This window comes from Stenella coeruleoalba (genome assembly GCF_951394435.1).
Source record: "Stenella coeruleoalba genome assembly, chromosome: 2".
Classification (NCBI taxonomy): Eukaryota; Metazoa; Chordata; class Mammalia; order Artiodactyla; family Delphinidae; genus Stenella; species Stenella coeruleoalba.
In genome coordinates, this window is record NC_137147.1 from 134,382,130 (window position 1) to 134,399,736 (window position 17,607).

Below are 17,607 nucleotides of genomic sequence, written 5' to 3' on the forward strand. Positions count from 1 at the left end.
CCTGCCTTCTGGTGGCTTCCGGCTGTGCTGGATATGGACGGGGTAGGGGGAGTACAGACCCTGATGGAGAGTCTTAATCCACCACAGGGCACAGACTCCCAGCAAATGAGATCCCAGCTAAAGGAGTGTTTCTGAACATTTGATGGGCTGATTACAAACTGCTCCTCTGAATTCTTTAAAGCAGATTTCCCAAGAGGACCTGTCGATGGCAAAGAGACACGGCCAGCCAATGTCCAAGCTCCACCCCAATGCCGGAGGCCCACTACCCAGCTCTCTGGCTCCAGCCTCCTAGCAACGTGGCCCTGTCTTGCTTGGGGTGGCATGATTCCCCTGGAGGCAGCCGGCAGGACTACAGGTGCACAGGCACTGGCTACTTCGCTCCCAGGGCCCATCCTCAGGGGGTAAAACTTGTCTATTTCTCTTCCATTTTCCATGGTGTGCATACGGCATGATATGCATGTATGGCTTCTCTCAGATGCTGGGTAATCTCCCAGTTTCCATCACTCACTGTCAGGGAAAGCCCTCAGCCAAAGACATGATAGCTGGCCAGCATTTCAGGGTAGCAAACTCTGTCTCCACCACTTTCTCTTTTGTCCTCACTCACAAGCTCCACCTGCACTAAAAAATAATCACTGCCCCCACCTCCCAGCATTACTGCCCCTGCCCAGAGACGGGACAATTACCTCCCAGGTGAGATGTTGCTATTTAAAAGGAGATTTGGTGCAAAGAAGTGGTGCTTCTTTTTTTTTTTTTTTTGCGGTACGCGGGCCTCTCACTGTTGTGGCCTCTCCCGTTGCGGAGCACAGGCTCCGGACGCGCAGGCTCAGCGGCCATGGCTCACGGGCCGAGCCGCTCCGCGACATGTGGGATCCTCCCGGACCGGGGCACGAACCCGCGTCCCCTGCATCGGCAGGCGGACTCTCAACCACTGCGCCACCAGGGAAGCCCAGTGGTGCTTCTTATGGTGGAATGTTAGGCGCTGGGACAATGTATGGTGGCATTTTAGTCACTAATTAGGTGAGGATCAAATTATTCGGTGCCTGAAAGCAGGAAACTAACGAGGGGCAATGTGGTGTTTCGAATCCCTTCCGCAAGCTGTGGTGGCCCGGTGGTATGGAGGTGGGAAGGGCGTGAAGTAGGAAACAAACACTTTTCGAGCACCTACTACGTGCTTTATCCATAGGACCCGTGAAATCCACAACCATGGGGCACAGGCATTATTTACACCTGTATTTAAACCCTGGTCACTTGGATTCCACAGCCCATGTTCTCAGGCGCTGACCCCTGGCTGGTCCTTAGAAAACCAATCTTTGCATGGCATGCAGGCCCCTGATTCCTCACCAGATGCTAATCTCCTTCTCCTTGCAAACACACGCCCCTGTTCTATTGCCCACCTACCTTGGTCTCCTCACTTGCCTTGGTGCCTAGAGTTACCCCATGACTGTTTCCTACCCTTCGGATCAGAACTGCCCTCCTGTGGATGCTCTGTGACCATCCAGGTCTCCCTGTGAGGGGCCACAATCAGCACCACGCCCTCCAAGAAGGGAGCTTTTCAGGCAGGACAAGGGGTGGGGCACAGACGGGAAAGAGGAGCCCGATTTCTTTTGCAAGCTCTGTCTTCGTGCCCCAGCCCCTACCCTTCCTTCTTCTGTAAATGCATTGATTATCTAGAGCCCCCTCCCCAAGCCCAGCGTCTGAGAGAAGATTCGGGGGGTGGATTTGTTTGTCCTAGTTTACCAAGTCCCCCTGGCTCCTTCGTCTTGTCACCATGGAAACCTTTCGAGGTCACCAGTATTATTAAAATAGAGGAAGAAAAGATCTCTCTCCCAAAGTCAGTGCCCACTTGGTTCCAGTGGCTTTTGTACAGGAGTGAGGAGGACAGCACGGTGGAGGCGGGGAGACCTAGCCCCATCCTCAGGGATAGATTAACCCCTGATGTCCAGGGTTCTGGCTGCTCAGACATAAGTCTTCCACCTCCCTGAAGTTTTTCAGGTGTCCTTGCCAGGAAAGAGCAAATCTGGCAGCTTTGAGCACATGCCCAGTGGGCTTCATGCTACACCCGGAGAAGTGGGAAAGGGCTCTTCTCAGGCAGTGCTACTGAGTAAATGCTCATCTAGCAGACTTAGGGAGCTGCTGTTGGGGAAGAGAGAGGAAGCCAGGGTTCTGGACCACTGTTTTAGACCCTGCTGTCTCTCAAGGTGAGAGTGGGATTGCCGGTTGGGGCTGACACAGGACTGGAGGGGGTTGGGGGCCCATGGGTTCTAAGGTTGGATCAGGTGCCGCTCCCCTTCACACCGCCTCCCTCCACTCTGCCAGTGGACCTCAGATACTTGCTTGCACTCGAGAGGGCCCAGTCCACCTGCTGCTCCCCTTTGAGGCCAGGAGTGGGGCCGACAGCCCAGCTCTTCACACTGTCCTCTGCAGGCCTATTCTGTCCCGCAGGCTACTCACGTTCAGCCCATCTGCCTCTCAGGATTCAGAGAATCTCTCCATGCTGCCCTCCTGGAGTCCAGATTCCTCCCACCACCTTCAAGACTCTTCCCAGCACCCACCACCACTGATCTGCTCTTCCACTACCCCCTGTGGCCAATGGGTATCCTCGCTGTTCTGGGCACTAGACTCATGCTGCTTCCTTTATTCACATTGTTTCCCATCCCTAAGACAACCTCTCTATCCCTTTGTACCCATTTAATCCTATATTACATTCTTTATCATCACTTACACCATTTTCACCTTCGTATTTCCATAGCACCCAGCACTACCATGAGGAACTTCTCCAAGACTCTGCCATCACTGCCCTCACCACCACCATCACCACTGGGTTCACTTCACCATCAACACTGCTCTCAGCACCACTGAACTACCACTCCCCTCCTATCATCCGCTCTGCCTCTCACCACCATCATCACGCCTCACCACTTACCACCACTGCCCCAGTGTCAGTGCCACCACCGCCATCTCCATCATCAACGCTGCACTCACCATCACCACCACTGTCACCATTGCCATTCTCAGCATCAGCAAAATCATCACCACCACTAACATCGTCACTACCACTACCAGCATGACTGCCATCCCACTGTCAGAACCACCACCACCATCTCCATCACTGACACTGTACTCACCATCACCACCACTGTCACCTGTCGCCACACCACATGACCACTCATCATTAGCATCGCTACAACTGTACTCATCACCATCACCATCATTTGAAGGGAAATAATGTCTCCCTTCACAAAAATCAATTTCAAATCCTTCAATGGAGGCCTTAGAAGATTCCATATAGGGAGGGGCAGCTGGATCCCATAGCCCCCATTCTTACTCCCTGAGATTCTTCATCCTTTGGGGAATCTCTCACCAGTTGCCATTGTTGCCACCAAAGTGGCCACAGGGACCCTTTCTTTAATACCTCAGGGTATAACTGAGACAAACCATATCATTTATAGTAGGCAGGACAATAATACAAGCTGTTGAGAGTATAAATCGGCACAAACCTTCTGAAAAGTAGTTTAACAATGACAAAGCCTTTGGAAAGCGCATTTTCTAAAATTTTACTTCGGGACGTCCCTGGTGGCGCAGTGGTTAAGAATCCGCCTGCCAGTGCAGGGGACACCGGTTCGATCCCTTGTCCAGGAAGATCCCACCTGCCACGGAGCAACTAAGCCCATGCTCCACGACCACTGAGCCTGCGCTCTAGAGCCCACGAGCCACAACTACTGAAGCCCACGTGCCTAGAGCCCATGTTCTGCGACAAGAGAAGCCACCGCAGTGAGAAGCCCGTGCACCGCAATGAAAAGTAGCCCCCGCTTGCTGCAACTAGAGAAAGCCTGCACGCAACAACGAAGACCCAACGCAGCCAAAAAAAAATTTTTAATAAAATAAATAAATAAAATTTTACTTCTAAGAATCTATCCTAAGGAAATAATTAGAAAAATGTGCAAGGATGACGTGTGGGTGTTATAATAGCAAAAACTGGAAAACAGCCTAAATGCATAACAAAAAAAGAGATGGTTTAAAGAAACCATATAGACTAATAAGCAGCCATTAAAACAGAAAATATAGATATATCTGTTGACATAAAAATATGCTGACTCTATATTGTTAATGAACAAAAGCAGGTTTCTTATCAGCATTTGTAGAATAACCCTCAGTCCTAAAAATATACATGTATTCATGAAACAAGGTGAAAATATTTTATCTTAAAAGCTGGCACCAAAATTCTTCTTAGACAGGAAACTGTCTCTGTTTGGAAAAAAATACTTGAGGCAACTGTTTCGACAAATGATGAGAGCAGACCACTCAGCGTGAGACAAGGAGAGGAATTCATTTTGCTCCTGAGGAAGATGGCAGAGAGAGGTGCATTGATCCAGGAAGAAGGCAGAGAGACAGAGAAGTCAGCACGGAGGAGAGAGGCTGAGATAGAGGACACGTGCCGGGAAACTCCCTGGTGGTGTGGGGGAGTGGAGGAAGGCTTTTTAAAAAAACTTTATTTATTTATTTTTGGCTGCGTTGGGTCTTCCTTGCTGCGCGTGGGCTTTCTCTAGTTGCGGCGAGTGTGGGCTACTCTTCCTCGCGGTGTGTGGGCTTCTCATTGCGATGGCTTCCCTTGTTGCGGAGCATGGGCTCTAGGCGCATGGGCTTCAGTAGTTTTGGCACCTGGGCTCAGTAGCTGTGGCTCGTGGGCTCTAGAGCGCAGGCTCAGTAGTTGTGGTGCACGGGCATGACTGCTCGGCAACATGTGGGATCTTCCCGGACCAGGGCTCAAACCCGTGTCCCCTGCACTGGCAGGCGGATTCTTAACAACTGCGCCACCAGGGAAGCCCTGGAGGAAGGCTTTAAAAGCTGGGATCCCTGCCCTTTGCCTGTGGGCTGCAGTATGGGCCATTTCTTCTTCTCCCCCATACCAAATATTTAGTCAAGACTTCTAAGTGCTCAGAGTTTCTGAATAGAATTGAAGAAGGGGCCGAGTTTCAGGTCTGATCTACCCCAAAGTGATCATACACCCAAAGTAAATTATGGGTGGTATATGTACTTTTTAGTTTTGTTTATTTGCATTTTCTGATTTTCTATAGTCAACATTAAAGAAAAAAAAAAAAGAAGTACATTTCAGAAACCACACATTGGGAATACACCAGAGTCAGATGGAACGAGATGACCTGGGTTAAAAACTACAGCCTACACCCTCCCACCACAGACCCTGAGCTGCCTTTGCACTGTGGGTACGTTCTTGACACCCCCACTCAGGAACAACCATTCAGAGGTCTCAGCACCTTGAATCCTGGTCCCGTGGCAGTAACCTTCTGGGGAGACACAGGGAAGCCCCACTCCCGTGCCTAAGACCCATCTTCTCATTCTGGTCTCTGCTCAGAGGACACACATCTTCCTGCCGGGTTAACAGTAGAAATGATTTCCCTTTTCAGGGTTTGTCCTGCCACTCACAAGGACTTAGACTTGTGAGTTTTCACGATAGTATCTTAAGACAACACAGCAATTCCAACAATGATACGAAAAGATGCACACACGCGATAGCAGGGTGGTCATCTGGTTTGGTACATGACCACCACCACTGTCATCGTCACCACCACCACCACCACCACCATAACCTCCAGCCTCTTTTGTATCCAGGCAGCGTACATTCATCCAGTTCCGCCTACATGGAGCGTTAGCCTGAGGTGAGTCCGAAAGGACATAAGAAGAAAGTGGGAAAAGTCCGTTTTGTCCCCACTTCCTGACCTGTCCCTAATCCTCACAAAACCTGCCTGTGCAGTTCACTCACTTGGTATTCAATGCAATCATGCAGCTGGTAATGAATTTGTTTTACATTCAGTTGAATAACACTGTTAGTTATGAATTTATAATTTCCACAGGGATAAGGCATTTTTTTCTTCGAGGCGTCAGAGAAACTGTTGCTTACAAACTTGTAATTCGCCACAGCAAATCCATCTGTAAATGACACTATTGCAAGCTGAAAATCTCCCAGGCACAAGGAATGCAGCCTTAGAATTAAACTGTGTGTTTGACAAGAACCTGCTGTTTGGTCCTGCCCCGGCCTGGTTGGCCCCGTCCTTCCTCCTGGGTTCAGCCTCAGCTTTGCCCGCACAGCCCTCATTCCCCAGCAGCCCAGCACCAAGCCCCCGCTCCTCTCCTTGCCCATCCAGAACGGGGTCAATAGCCAAGTCGAGGCTGCATAACTCTCTTGGGGAGACTGCAGAGCGGCTCAGACAGCACGGTCATCATCTGGGTCTGTGGGATGAGCATGGAACCCCACTGTCCACCTTTCCTAACTCTCTCTGGGCCTTTGTTTCCCTATTGTTGCTGGGACCCCAATCCCCTTACAAGTGTTTCCCCCAGATTTATCAGCCAGAGTGTGGATACGCAGTCTGAGTCTGCTCAGGAAAGTGCCCCCTTAACAAAGATTGAGACCCGAAAAGGGAGGAGAAGAGGGTGGGTGAGGAACTGACCCAAGGATCCAAAGGGCAGAATTATGCGGGGGCCGGTGATCTGGGATGGCTTAGCCCACAGGCTATATGTGGCCAAACCTCTTTGCCTCAACTATTTCTAGGCTCTTTTTCTTGTATTTTGTACTTTTTGTCTTATTTCCTTTCGTGCTTCCCTCAATTATTGTCTCATTTATTCTTTTTTTTTTTTTCAGTAAAAGTTTCTTTTAAATGTTTAGGTTTCTTTAACTTAGGATGAAAATTAAAAGGAGGCTCAATCCATAGCTGAGCTGAAGAATGAAGCTGGTGCTTGGCAGAAAGGCAGAGCTAGAAAAGAATTTGGGGGACTCATCAACAGAGAGTCAAACCCACAAGTGTGCACAGTACTCCAACCCCACCACATGCCAGAGGCTGAGCGAGAAGGCAGGGGCACAGGAACATGTAAGACAGCATGGCCTCTGCTTCAGAGGCTTAGCAGGGAGAGGGGCCATTGCACAAGCAGCTAGGATAAGGTGTGATCACTGCTTGCATAAAGGGAATGTGTGTGTGTGTGTTGGGCCCCATGGCAGAGGCACCAAAACTAGTCTAAAAGGGTTTAAGATGAGACCTGCTACTGAAAAGCTGTGTGACCTCAAGCAAGTTGCTTAACCACCCTGAACTTCCTCAGTTAGTATTTGCTGAGCATTTGTATTGTAGTCAATAACATTCCCTATATTCTAGTAGGGAATGCAGGTATGACATAATTACAAATAACAGGGGGTATGGGCTAGTTTGAGGGAAAGTTCTGGGAAGACTTTCCTGAGGAGTAAAATTTCAGCCAGGGCCTCGAGGGTGAGCAGGAGTTAGCTGGGTGAAGAAGGGGTAAGAGCACCCCCAGGGTACAGGGAACAGCATGTGTGAAAGTCCAGAGGCACTGTGCATCCAGGACACTGAAACGAGGTCAGTGTGACTGAAGGGAAGAGAGTAATGGGAGGTGGGGAGAGAGGGGAGCTGAGAGCTACTGGCCAGACCACCCAGGGACTTGTTGATGTAGTGAGAGTTTGGACTTTGGGAAAATGTGAAACACTTGAGGGATTTTAAGCCGGGGAATGATACGTCAGACTCAAGTTTTTTTAAGATCCTTGTGGCTGCTGTGCAGCGAATACCTTAGAGAGGACCAGAGACCACGTGGTAGAAGGTGGATTTCATCGTCTGATGGAAAGATGATGGATGACGGTGCTTCAGACAAAGAGGGTAGCAGCAGAGAATATTCAGATATCAGAAAATATTCAGGAGGCAGAATGAGAAAATAGAGGTGAAATCAACGTGGAGGGTGAGGAGAAGGTATGAAGGATAATTCCCAGAGTTTCTGTAAGAAGAGCTAAGACAGTGGACACAGGGGGAAGAATTGTTTAGGAAATACCCTGAGTTCGGTTTTGAATTTGATGGCCAACTGATGGCCCAGGAGCCAGGAGGATCTACAAGTTTGGAACTTGGAGAGAATCGAGCTGGAGATGATTATTTGGAATGGGAGCTATACAGGTGGTAACTGCAACCAAAAGTGGGGGGTACGACAGAGTGGGAAGAAAGAGGGGTGAGAATGAAAAGGACACAGAACTGAGCCCTGAGCGACTCCAGTGTTCAAAGACAGGCAGGGTGGAAAGCAGGCAGAGGAAGCTGAGGGCTAGCAGTGAAAATGCAGCCAGCAGAGATCCAGGAAGGCACGGCGTCCCTGCAGCCCAGGGAAGAGAACAGAGGTTGTGACGGAACCAATGCAGTGGGAAGACAAGTCAGATCAGGATTGCGGACTGAGCATCTTGGAGGTCACCGGTGACCTCCGCATTTAAAATTTTGTTAGGGGAATAGTAGAGGTAGACTCCAGCATGCAAAGGGAGGAGGAATGAGTGAGAGCTACAGGACGACAGGCAGGGAATGGGGGCAACTCTTGGGGCCAGTCTGGCTGTGAAAGAGAAGAGATGAGACAGCACCTGGAGAGGGAAGTGGGATCTTACTTTTAAGACAGGAGAGTTTAGAGAGCAAGTTCAAATACTGATGGAAAGGAACCGGAGGGTGGGTGGGGGGCTTGACCTGACCAGAGAGTGAAGAGTAAAGGATAAAGGCCAGCATAAGAACCCCCAGAAGCCAGGAGGGGTGCTAACACCACCGTTCTCCCATGCCTTTGGCAGACTAATTGGGTATTTTTGTGTGAAAGTACTCTGAAAAATATCATTTTCCTGGAATACTCCAACATCCCATTTTTAGAAGAGGAAGAAGAGGCACAGAGAGGGTATGTGATTGGTCTAAGTCACACAGCAGGGCTCGGCTTACAGGTCTTTCCTGAGGAGAGCAGGATGGAGTGTTAGAGGTTCAGGGGAGGGGTGTGAAGGCTCAGCATGTGTGTTGGGGGGCCGCCTGAGCTATGTGCCGTGCCCCTTCTCTCCAGTTTTTCCCATCTCAGTCACCTTAAAATATTTTGTTTAATAAAAATGTAAAACAACTAAGTACTTTAGAGATTTAAATTCAAAAGTGTACCTTGAGAACTGACTATAGCAGACTCTGCTGGACACCAAGGGCACGGAGGTGTCTGCTCTCCAGTAATTCATGGTCTAGTGGGAGGGAGTCAGGCTCACAATGACAAAGTAATGTGGCAAGTGCTGGACTTGCTGGGGATGAGGGCTCTTTGGTGGCACAGAGGGGGGACCTCACACTCTGGAGAATATTTCAGGAGGGAGTAGAAGTTGGCCTGGAGGAGAAGGGTGAGAAAGGAAGCATTCCAGGCAAAGAGGAGAGGAAGTGTAAGGAGGGTAGTAGGGCAAAAGCTGCAAGTAGCTCAGCCTGGCAGAAGCATCAGGAGCGAGAGGTGATAGAGAGGAGCTTGGAGAGACAGACAAGGGCAAGCTCGTGAAAAGACGCGAATGCCAAACTAAGGGGACCGGACTCACCTGGTAGGGATGAGGAGCCATGGAGGGTCATAAACAGGTAGATCCCAAAGCCAGTACCAGCAACAGTGGACTCTGCAGGGTAAGTCCAAGGGTTGGCATATCCATTAGTTGGCTGTCAGCTGATGCAGGGGCCAATGGGTGCAAGAAAGGACCTGGTCATCAGTAGAGAGACAAACCCGTCTACATGAGGGTAGAATCCGCAGGACTTAGTGACTAACTGGATGTGGGAGAGTGAGTCTATGGTGATCTCAACTCTCTGGCTTGCATGGGGCGGGTGGAGGGTGGTGTCATTCTCTGAGATGGGAAAGATAAAAGGGGACACATTCTGGGGGAAAAACAATGGCTTCTGACTTGGGCACACTGAGTTTGAGGTGCAGGCAGGATGGCCTCATGGAAATGTCCAATGGGCAGTTGGCGATATGAGCTGAAGGATTGGGAAGGTCTCATATGGAAACAGCAAACTGGAAGGCAAGAACTTCTAGGGAGTGTGAAAGAGCTCCCTTGGCGAAGGTGTATGGAGTGAGAAGAGAGCCTGAGGATTTAAGAGACCAGAGGGAGAAGACACTAAGCCAACTGAGAAGCAGGCCTCGGAGAAGTAGGAAGAGAATCCGGAGAAATGAGACATGATGCCATGGAAGAGAGGGTGCCGGGAAGTAGGACGAGCCCCCACAGGGTCGAGTACCACAAAGCCATCGCCTTTGGCAGGGGAGGAAAAGTGTCCGCTGGTCTTAGCAAGATCAGGGTCTTGCTCGGTGAGGGTGATTTCAGCCATGCAATGCCAACCGCCACCAGGTTACAAGGTTGGAGGGTGACGAGGCGTGAGGAAGAGGAAGCAGCCAGTGTAGAAAGCTCTGAGAACCTTTCCTGAGCTGAGAAGATTACGGTGGGCAGGATGATGATAGAAATGTCCCCAGACATGGCTTCTCCAATGTGAGCCCCACCATTATCCAGACACAGAAGGACATATGACACTTGGTTGTTCTGAAATGGCCTTTCCTGGGAGACTCAGGTACGGACTCTCCTTGATTTGAGGTCTTCCTCATGAAAAGTTTATCTATAGAGTTATACACTCATCCCACCTTTGTGTTCAGAAAATTTCCTGAAGACACAAATATCAAAAACAATAGCTAATTTTTATTGAACACCTACTAAGCCATGTGCTGAACATGGTACATGGACTGCTTTATTTAGTCTTTAAGACAACTCTCAGGAAGGGATCTACAGAGAAGGGAAACTGAGGCTTGGAAGATTTAGTGAGTCACACGGTTAGCGGAAAAGCTAGCTTATGAGCCAAATCCTTCCAACTCCACTGCCTAAGTGCTAGGTGCTCTATTATCTCTGTCTTCTCTCTCTCTCAAGCCTGAACACACTCACTCTGGCCCTGGCACAGACTCCCTGGTGCCAGGACCCACTTCTTCTGAGAATCCAGCTTACAGATTGAATCTTTGTTCCCTCCTGAGATGCATGTCAATCTCAGTCCCGCCCAATCCACCACAATCGAGTGCAGGCTAATAAGAACAGCTACTAGGGGCTTCCCTGGTGGCGCAGTGGTTGAGAGTCCGCCTGCCGATGCAGGGCACACGGGTTCGTGCCCCGGTCCGGGAAGATCCCACATGCCGCGGAGCGGCTGGGCCCGTGAGCCATGGCCACTGGGCCTGCGTGTCCGGAGCCTGTGCTCTGCAACGGGAGAGGCCACAACAGTGAGAGGCCCACGTACCACAAAAAAAAAAAAAAAAAAAAAGAACAGCTACTAGCTCCTGCCTCCCCTACCCTCACCTTGGGGACTATGTTTGGTGCTTCTTGTTCCTTATCTCATTCCATCCTCAAGGCAACCCTGTGCAGTCACTATTATTTTGCCTATTTTACAGATAAGGAACCTCAAATTCAGAGAGGGCAAGTAACTTGCCCAAGATCACACAGCTAGTGAATGGCAGAGCTGGGACACAAATCCAAGCCCGCCTGATACAGTATCCTCCCAAATACCCTACCTCACTTCCATGGCCACAGGGCAGCAGCTCCCAACCCTCTAGCTTCAGGAACTTTGGACATCCCACCCCATCTGGGAACCCAATCATTTAGTCAATCATCCATTCATTTATTATTCCCTGAGTGTCGTTTTCAGGCTCCTATTTGTTGCATGAGACAAGAACCCAACCAAACAAGCTGGAGCAATAAAGGAACGTATTGGCTCTGACAGATGGATAGGATGTTATTGCAGCTCCCAGGACTAAAAGAAGGACTGCAGGAACAAAGGCCATGAGAGCCCAAATTGGGACTCTCAGCAATGCTGTTATCATGCTCCCTAAAGTCCCCTCCCCTCTGTTGCCTTGCTTGGATCCAACTTTTAGGGGGAAAGATGACTTGTTTGCAGCCTTGGGACTACAGCATCAAGCTTTGTGTCCCAGTGGAAAGAAGGCTTCCTTCTCCGTGTCCATATATCAATCCCAGAGAAAGAGTCTGATTGGCCCTGCTTGGGAATGTGCTCACCCCTTGGGCCAATCACTGGTGTTGGAAAATGGGGTTCTGTGATTGGTGAAGTCTGGGTCACATGCCTACCTGCTGGCAATGGGATAGGGATGGGTGGGAACAGTGGGCACTTTAACAGACAGCCCACCAGGACTACGTGACAACAGGGAGGAATTTCCCAAGGGAAAGGGATGCATGAAGTGGGATGATGGAAAACAGGCCAAAGTAAAAGTCACTAGCTGTCACACTCCACTCCACTCCACTGGTCCATGTGAGAGACAAGGGCAGACACCATCCTGGGAGTTCACAGCCTCACAAGGAAATAAGGCTTACAGACACAAAGCCATTAAAAAGAGTCTATAGCAGCTACCATCTATGGAGTACCTACCAGGTCCCAGGCATTGGGCCAAGTACTTCCATGTGCTCACAATGACCCTGGAAAGTAGGTACTATTATCATCTCTATTTTTCTGAGTCAAAGAGACAGTAGAAAACAACTTTTTTTTTTTTCCTTTTTGGCAAAACAGCCAAAACAGGAAAAAATAAAAATGTTTATGGGCTCCTTATCCCTGTTCAGAGAGGTTAAGTGACTTGCCCAAGGTCACACAGCTAGCACATTAAATGAATACCCTGGGAAACATTTGGTTAAGGTCCAAAAGAGTACTTCTGTTCCTCCCTATTGACTAAAGGGCTAGGGAAGGCTGTCTGGAGGTGGGGGGTAGATCTAAGCAGAGATCTGAAGGATGGGATATCTGGGCAGGTGGCCAGGGAGGCTGGGTAGAAGGGAGGATGGGTCAATCTGCGAATACTAAGGAAGGTGAGCCCGAGTACCTCCTCTCCCTGTGGCAGCCTTTGAGGATTTACAGACAGAGACCCCTTCTCCTGAGACTCCTCTTCTCCAGCCTTCCCTGACCAGCCTAACTCTTCTTCACAGGACATACACACCAGTCCTCCCTTTCCCCACACATACCTCCTCCACTGTGGCTGCCCTCCTGTGGACATACCCAGTGAAATGGGGTCCTAGACATAGTTTGATCCACACAGAGGACAGAAGAAATGTCACCTCTCTTCTTCTAAACAGCATACTTCTATTAACGCAACCCAAGATCAATTAGGTATTAAGCAGTCACATCCCATCCTTTCAAACTGAGTTCACTGTCTCCTAACACTCCCAAGCTGAAATATACCTCCCCCATCCTGGATGTGGGCAGATGGTTCCATGGACCTAAGATAAGAAACTCATTTTGTTTTCTCAGGCACAGTCCATGTTTTATTTTGGCAATCTATTAACATCATAGCTTCCGTGAAAGTGATTGGTGGGACTGTATGATTCCACTTATATGAGGTATCTACACTGGTCAAACTCATAGAGACAAAAAGTAGAATGGTACTAGTTGCCAGGGGGTGGGGGGAGGGGGATGGAGAGTGAATGTTTAATGGGTACAGAATTTCAGTTTTGCACGATGAAAAGAGTTCTGGAGATGGATGGTGGTGATGGTTGCCTAACAACATGAATGCACTTAATGCCACTGAACTGTACACTTAAAAATCATTAAGATGGTAAATTTTTTGTAATATGTATTTTACCACAAATTTTCAACAAAGTGATTTGTGGGCCCTCTGGATCGACCTTCCCAGGAGAACATCTCCCCCACCCCAGGCAGCTGAATTCACACCTTCACAGCTTCTGGAGGACCCAGTGCCTCCAGAGGACCCCTGTGAACATACCTCTGAGAGAACTAGGAGAACAAGTGAAACCGTTAGTACCCATGACACATCACCATCCCTGAAATTAAGCCCCCTGTGGGTCAGCCTCGAACCACCATCCAGCCCCACCTCCCTTGACCCTTCATCTGCCTCTAGTTCAAGATCTTTACTCCCTTGTCATCTGAACTTTTGACAATGTCACCTATACTCACTAATTCCTATTTCTCACCAACCACTCAGCCCTCAGTGCCCAACAGCCTGCCTCATCCCACCTTCTCCCCACCAAAAAACCCTCCAAAAACAAAAAAAACAAAAAACCCTGCCCCTGCCACACCACCACTGGCTTCCTAATACCAGGACAATAGATACTTTCCATTCCTTCTCTCACAGCTGCTCTCTGCAGCCTTTGACACTGTGGAGCACTTGCTTCCTCCAAATCCTCTCCTGAGTCTGCATGATGCCCACTCTCCTGGTTCTTCTACTTCCCTGACCACTCCAGCTCCATCTTTCTCAGGGACTATTTTCCAAGGCTCCAGCCTGACCTACTGCTTTTGTTACTGGTGTAAACAGGCTTCCTGGTTAATTTCAGCCCCTCTAATGATGATTTAAAAAAAAAAATACTCTCAAGCCCAGGCATAGATCATATACTCAACTGTCTTCAGAATATCTCCACCTGTCCCAAATTAGATGCCTCATCTTCACCCCACACCTGTTCTTCTAAGTCAGTGGGTAGCACAACCATCTCCCAGTCTCTCAAGCTATAAGCAGAGGCATCCTGGACTCCCACTCCCTCTCCAAGTTCAACCAGTCTCCAAGTCCTCCCATGTTCTACTAAATTATTTCTCAAAACATCGCCTCCTCTCCATCCCTACTGCCATGCAGGCCCCTCCTCTCTCAGCTCGATTCTTGTAATAGCCTCCTAACTGGTCTCCTGCCAGTGTCCGTGCCCCAAGACCCATCATCCTCAAAGCCCCAGAGGGCTCTCCTGAGAGGTGAGCAGGACCGGGTTCCTCCCTAACACCATAGCTTCCCTCTACCTCAGGATAAAATCCAAGCTTCTAACCATGGCCTCTGGGTCTCTCGGGATCTGGTCTTCCTCAAATCCACTTTCCACAGAGCTGTCAAAATGGTTATCTCTAAAAGGCCACAGTTGGTTCAACCCCCCGCCCCCCTTCACTTCTGCTTCTGAGCCTCTGCTCTCACCCTCCTCCCTGCCTGGAATGCTCACCGACACTTCCCCCACACTGACAGTCACCTGGGTAACTCCTACTTATCCTTTGAGATTCAGCTCAGGGCTTGTCTCAAGGAGAGCTTGCCAGCCCCTGGCCTGGGTTGCTCCCACCCTCCCCCTCCCCTATCTTTGCTTCTGGAACTTGCCTTTGCCCTGCGTTTACCGCCCCTGAGTTTACTCAGCAGTGTCCTCACAAGCTGTGAGCTTCCTGAAGTGTTGCTTTTCCTTCCCGAGACGCCAGAGTCTAGCGTGGGGTCTGGTACACGGAAGGTGCTGAATAAATGTTGAGTAAATGGATGAATAACTAAACAAAGTGACCTGTGTCTAATGCATTCCTGTCATCTGCAGAATCTCCAACTCCGGCCCCATCCAGCCCAGAGCCTGGCACACAGTAGGTGCTCAGTAAAGGTTGTCAGTATTCTATTTTCTTAATGAATCTGACTTAAGGCAACGTCTGGGAGTAGTTTGAGGTATGATGGGGTAAGGGGGAGGGCCTGGATGCGGGAAATTTAGCCAAAAGGGAAGCCCGGGGCGCACCGCAGTGGGGGAAGGGGCAATGGGGGCTGATGGAAAGGTAGGAAGGAATTGAGTAAGCCCCTAACCCGCTGCCCTTCCGCGCCCCGAGGTCAACAGGAGTGCGCCCCGGCGAGCCCGCCTCCAGCCCCGCAAGCGCTGGACGTTTCCCAGTCACCGGGGTGGCGAGACCCCGCGGCTCGCGCGCTCGGCGCTCGGCGCTGGGAGGCGTGTGTGTCGCTTTAAAAGCTCCCTCCCGGCGCGCGGGGCCGGCCCCTTCCCTGACAGCGCCGAGGAGAGAGGAGCCGAGCAAGCCGGGCGGCCGTTGAGGGAGCCAGCGCCCGCCCGGGCGGCCAGTCCGGCGGGGGGCGGCGGGGCGGGCCGGGCCGGGGGCGGCCGGGGCGCGGGCGGCGCGGCGCTCGGGAAGCGGGCCCAGGCCCGCGGAGCCCGGCGGGGCAGGGCGGGGCGAGGCGGCCGAGGGAGGCCCAGCCCGACCCGGCGCCCGGTGGCCCCACCGGCACAACCGGGCGCCCGGGGACTGGCCAGGCTGCGAGCCGAGGGCCAGCGGGCGGGAGGCGGCGGAGCGGAGAGGAGGCTGCGAGCCCCGTGCGCCCCGGCCCGCCGGGCCCGCCGCGCGCTCCCTCCCCTCGTCTCGCCTCGCCTCGCCTCCTCCTCTTGCTCTTCTCGCCTCCTCTCCTCCACCCGGCGCCGCTCCCGCCCGCGCCCGGCCGCCAGACCCAGCCCGGCCGGGCCCCCTGCCCCGCTCTCCCTCGGCCCGGCCCGGCGGGGACCTGGTCCCCGCGGCCAACACCGCCCCTCCCCCCGGGGCCCGGCGATTCCGGACCTTTCCGACCGTGGACTGAGCCGCGAGAGCGTTGTCGCCCCGGAGGACCCCGGGGCTAGACTGAGCGGACCCTCGCGGCCGCTCCGGACGCCGCAGGTGCCGGAGCGCGGTCATTCGGGGTCCGGGCTGAGCGCGCCCCGGGCGCCCACGGGTGCCAGCTCACTCCGGGCAGGGCAGGGCAGACCCCGGCAGAGACCGGAGCCGGCCGATCTGGACTGGACAGAGCGAATTCAGGACGGTGCCGAGCCCCGGGAATGCCGGGCGTGGGCTGAAGGGATCCCGGCGCCCTCCGATCCCTCAGACTTTGGCTTGCGTGCTGGGACCGGACCGGCGTCGCCTCGGTCGCCCTGTGCCCGGTTCACCTGTGGCCTCAGAGCCCCGGACCCGCCGGACCCTTGCTCATTCCCCACCAGAGCCCGGCGGGGGTTGGGAGAGATTTTTCCCGGCCTCTTCCTTGGAGCGTGGAGGCCCCGCCCCCTCCCACCGTCCAGATGTCTCCAGTGGCGGCTCTGAGGACCTCCTTGAGGCCAAGGACCGAAGGGTCCGGAGAGAGAAGCCCGCCCTAGGGAGCCTTGGGGGCCCCCCAACCTCGCCTTGGGACTTGGCCCCCGACGCTGCGCGGAAGGAAGGCCAGTGCCCCCACTCCCCGCCTTGGTGAGTCCGGGAGCGGAGAGGGGGTTCTCACGGAAGGCGGGGCAGGGGAAGGGAAGATCCAGCGGGGAACGAGGGCACCCCGGGGGCACTAGGAGGGAGGATGGATGTCTGGAGAGGCCCTCCAGTGAACCAGCGGGGCCTGGCCTGACTGGGGTGGGGGGGCGTTGGGGAGAGCCAGGGCAGGGTGCCCCATCGCAGGCTGAGGACTTCGGCCTCTAAAGCAGGGGCTCCTGTTTTCCCTTTGGGGAGGGGCTGTGCTATAGAGCATCTGCCTCCATCATCCCTCCCTACAAAAAAAATAAATAAATAAAACCAATTCCCCAGCGAGCAAAGGTGCAGGCTGGGGTGAGGAGGAAGGCAGCAGCGTTGCCGGCGGGTGCTGCAACCTGGGAGGGCTGACGCCAGGCTCGCTCTCTCTGCAGGGGGCTGCCCTCCTCCAATCCGGCTCCCTTCCCAGAGCCACCCACATCTGGAGCCCCCTTCACATCCGGAAGACCCCAGCCACCATCCCTCTGCAGGTGTCAGTTGCATCTCGAGACCTCTGCCTTTGCAATTTCCTAGGAGTTGTGAGGGTATTACTGCTGCCTTCCGCCCATCCCAAGGGCATCTCTTACCCATAGTCCCTGCAGAGTCATCCCCCTGCCTCTGTGTCCAGCTCAGCATACCCACAGGCACTTCAAGTCCTAGAGGCCACTCCTGAGACCCAAGGCCCCTCCCCCTGCTCTCCTGTGTCCTCACCTTGACCCCCCCTTGGTCAGACTCTGTCTCCCTCTGGGTGTCCCATTCCCCACCCAGAGGTAGAGGAGGCGGGGTGGCAGGGGGCAGGGGCTGG

General features: G+C 52.4%; 1 protein-coding gene across 1 annotated transcript; it reads left to right on the forward strand.

Annotated features, from left to right (window-relative positions):
* Window positions 1–248: 248 nt before the first annotated feature.
* LOC307182378 (uncharacterized protein) lies at window positions 249–17,607 on the forward strand (the record flags this gene model as incomplete). Its single annotated transcript, XM_079913613.1, has 4 exons — window positions 249–355; window positions 2,938–3,081; window positions 15,398–16,775; window positions 17,198–17,607. 3 exons carry the CDS (start codon window positions 249–251, stop codon window positions 16,632–16,634), a joined length of 1,488 nt encoding a protein of 495 aa, XP_079769739.1. The 3' UTR covers window positions 16,635–16,775; window positions 17,198–17,607.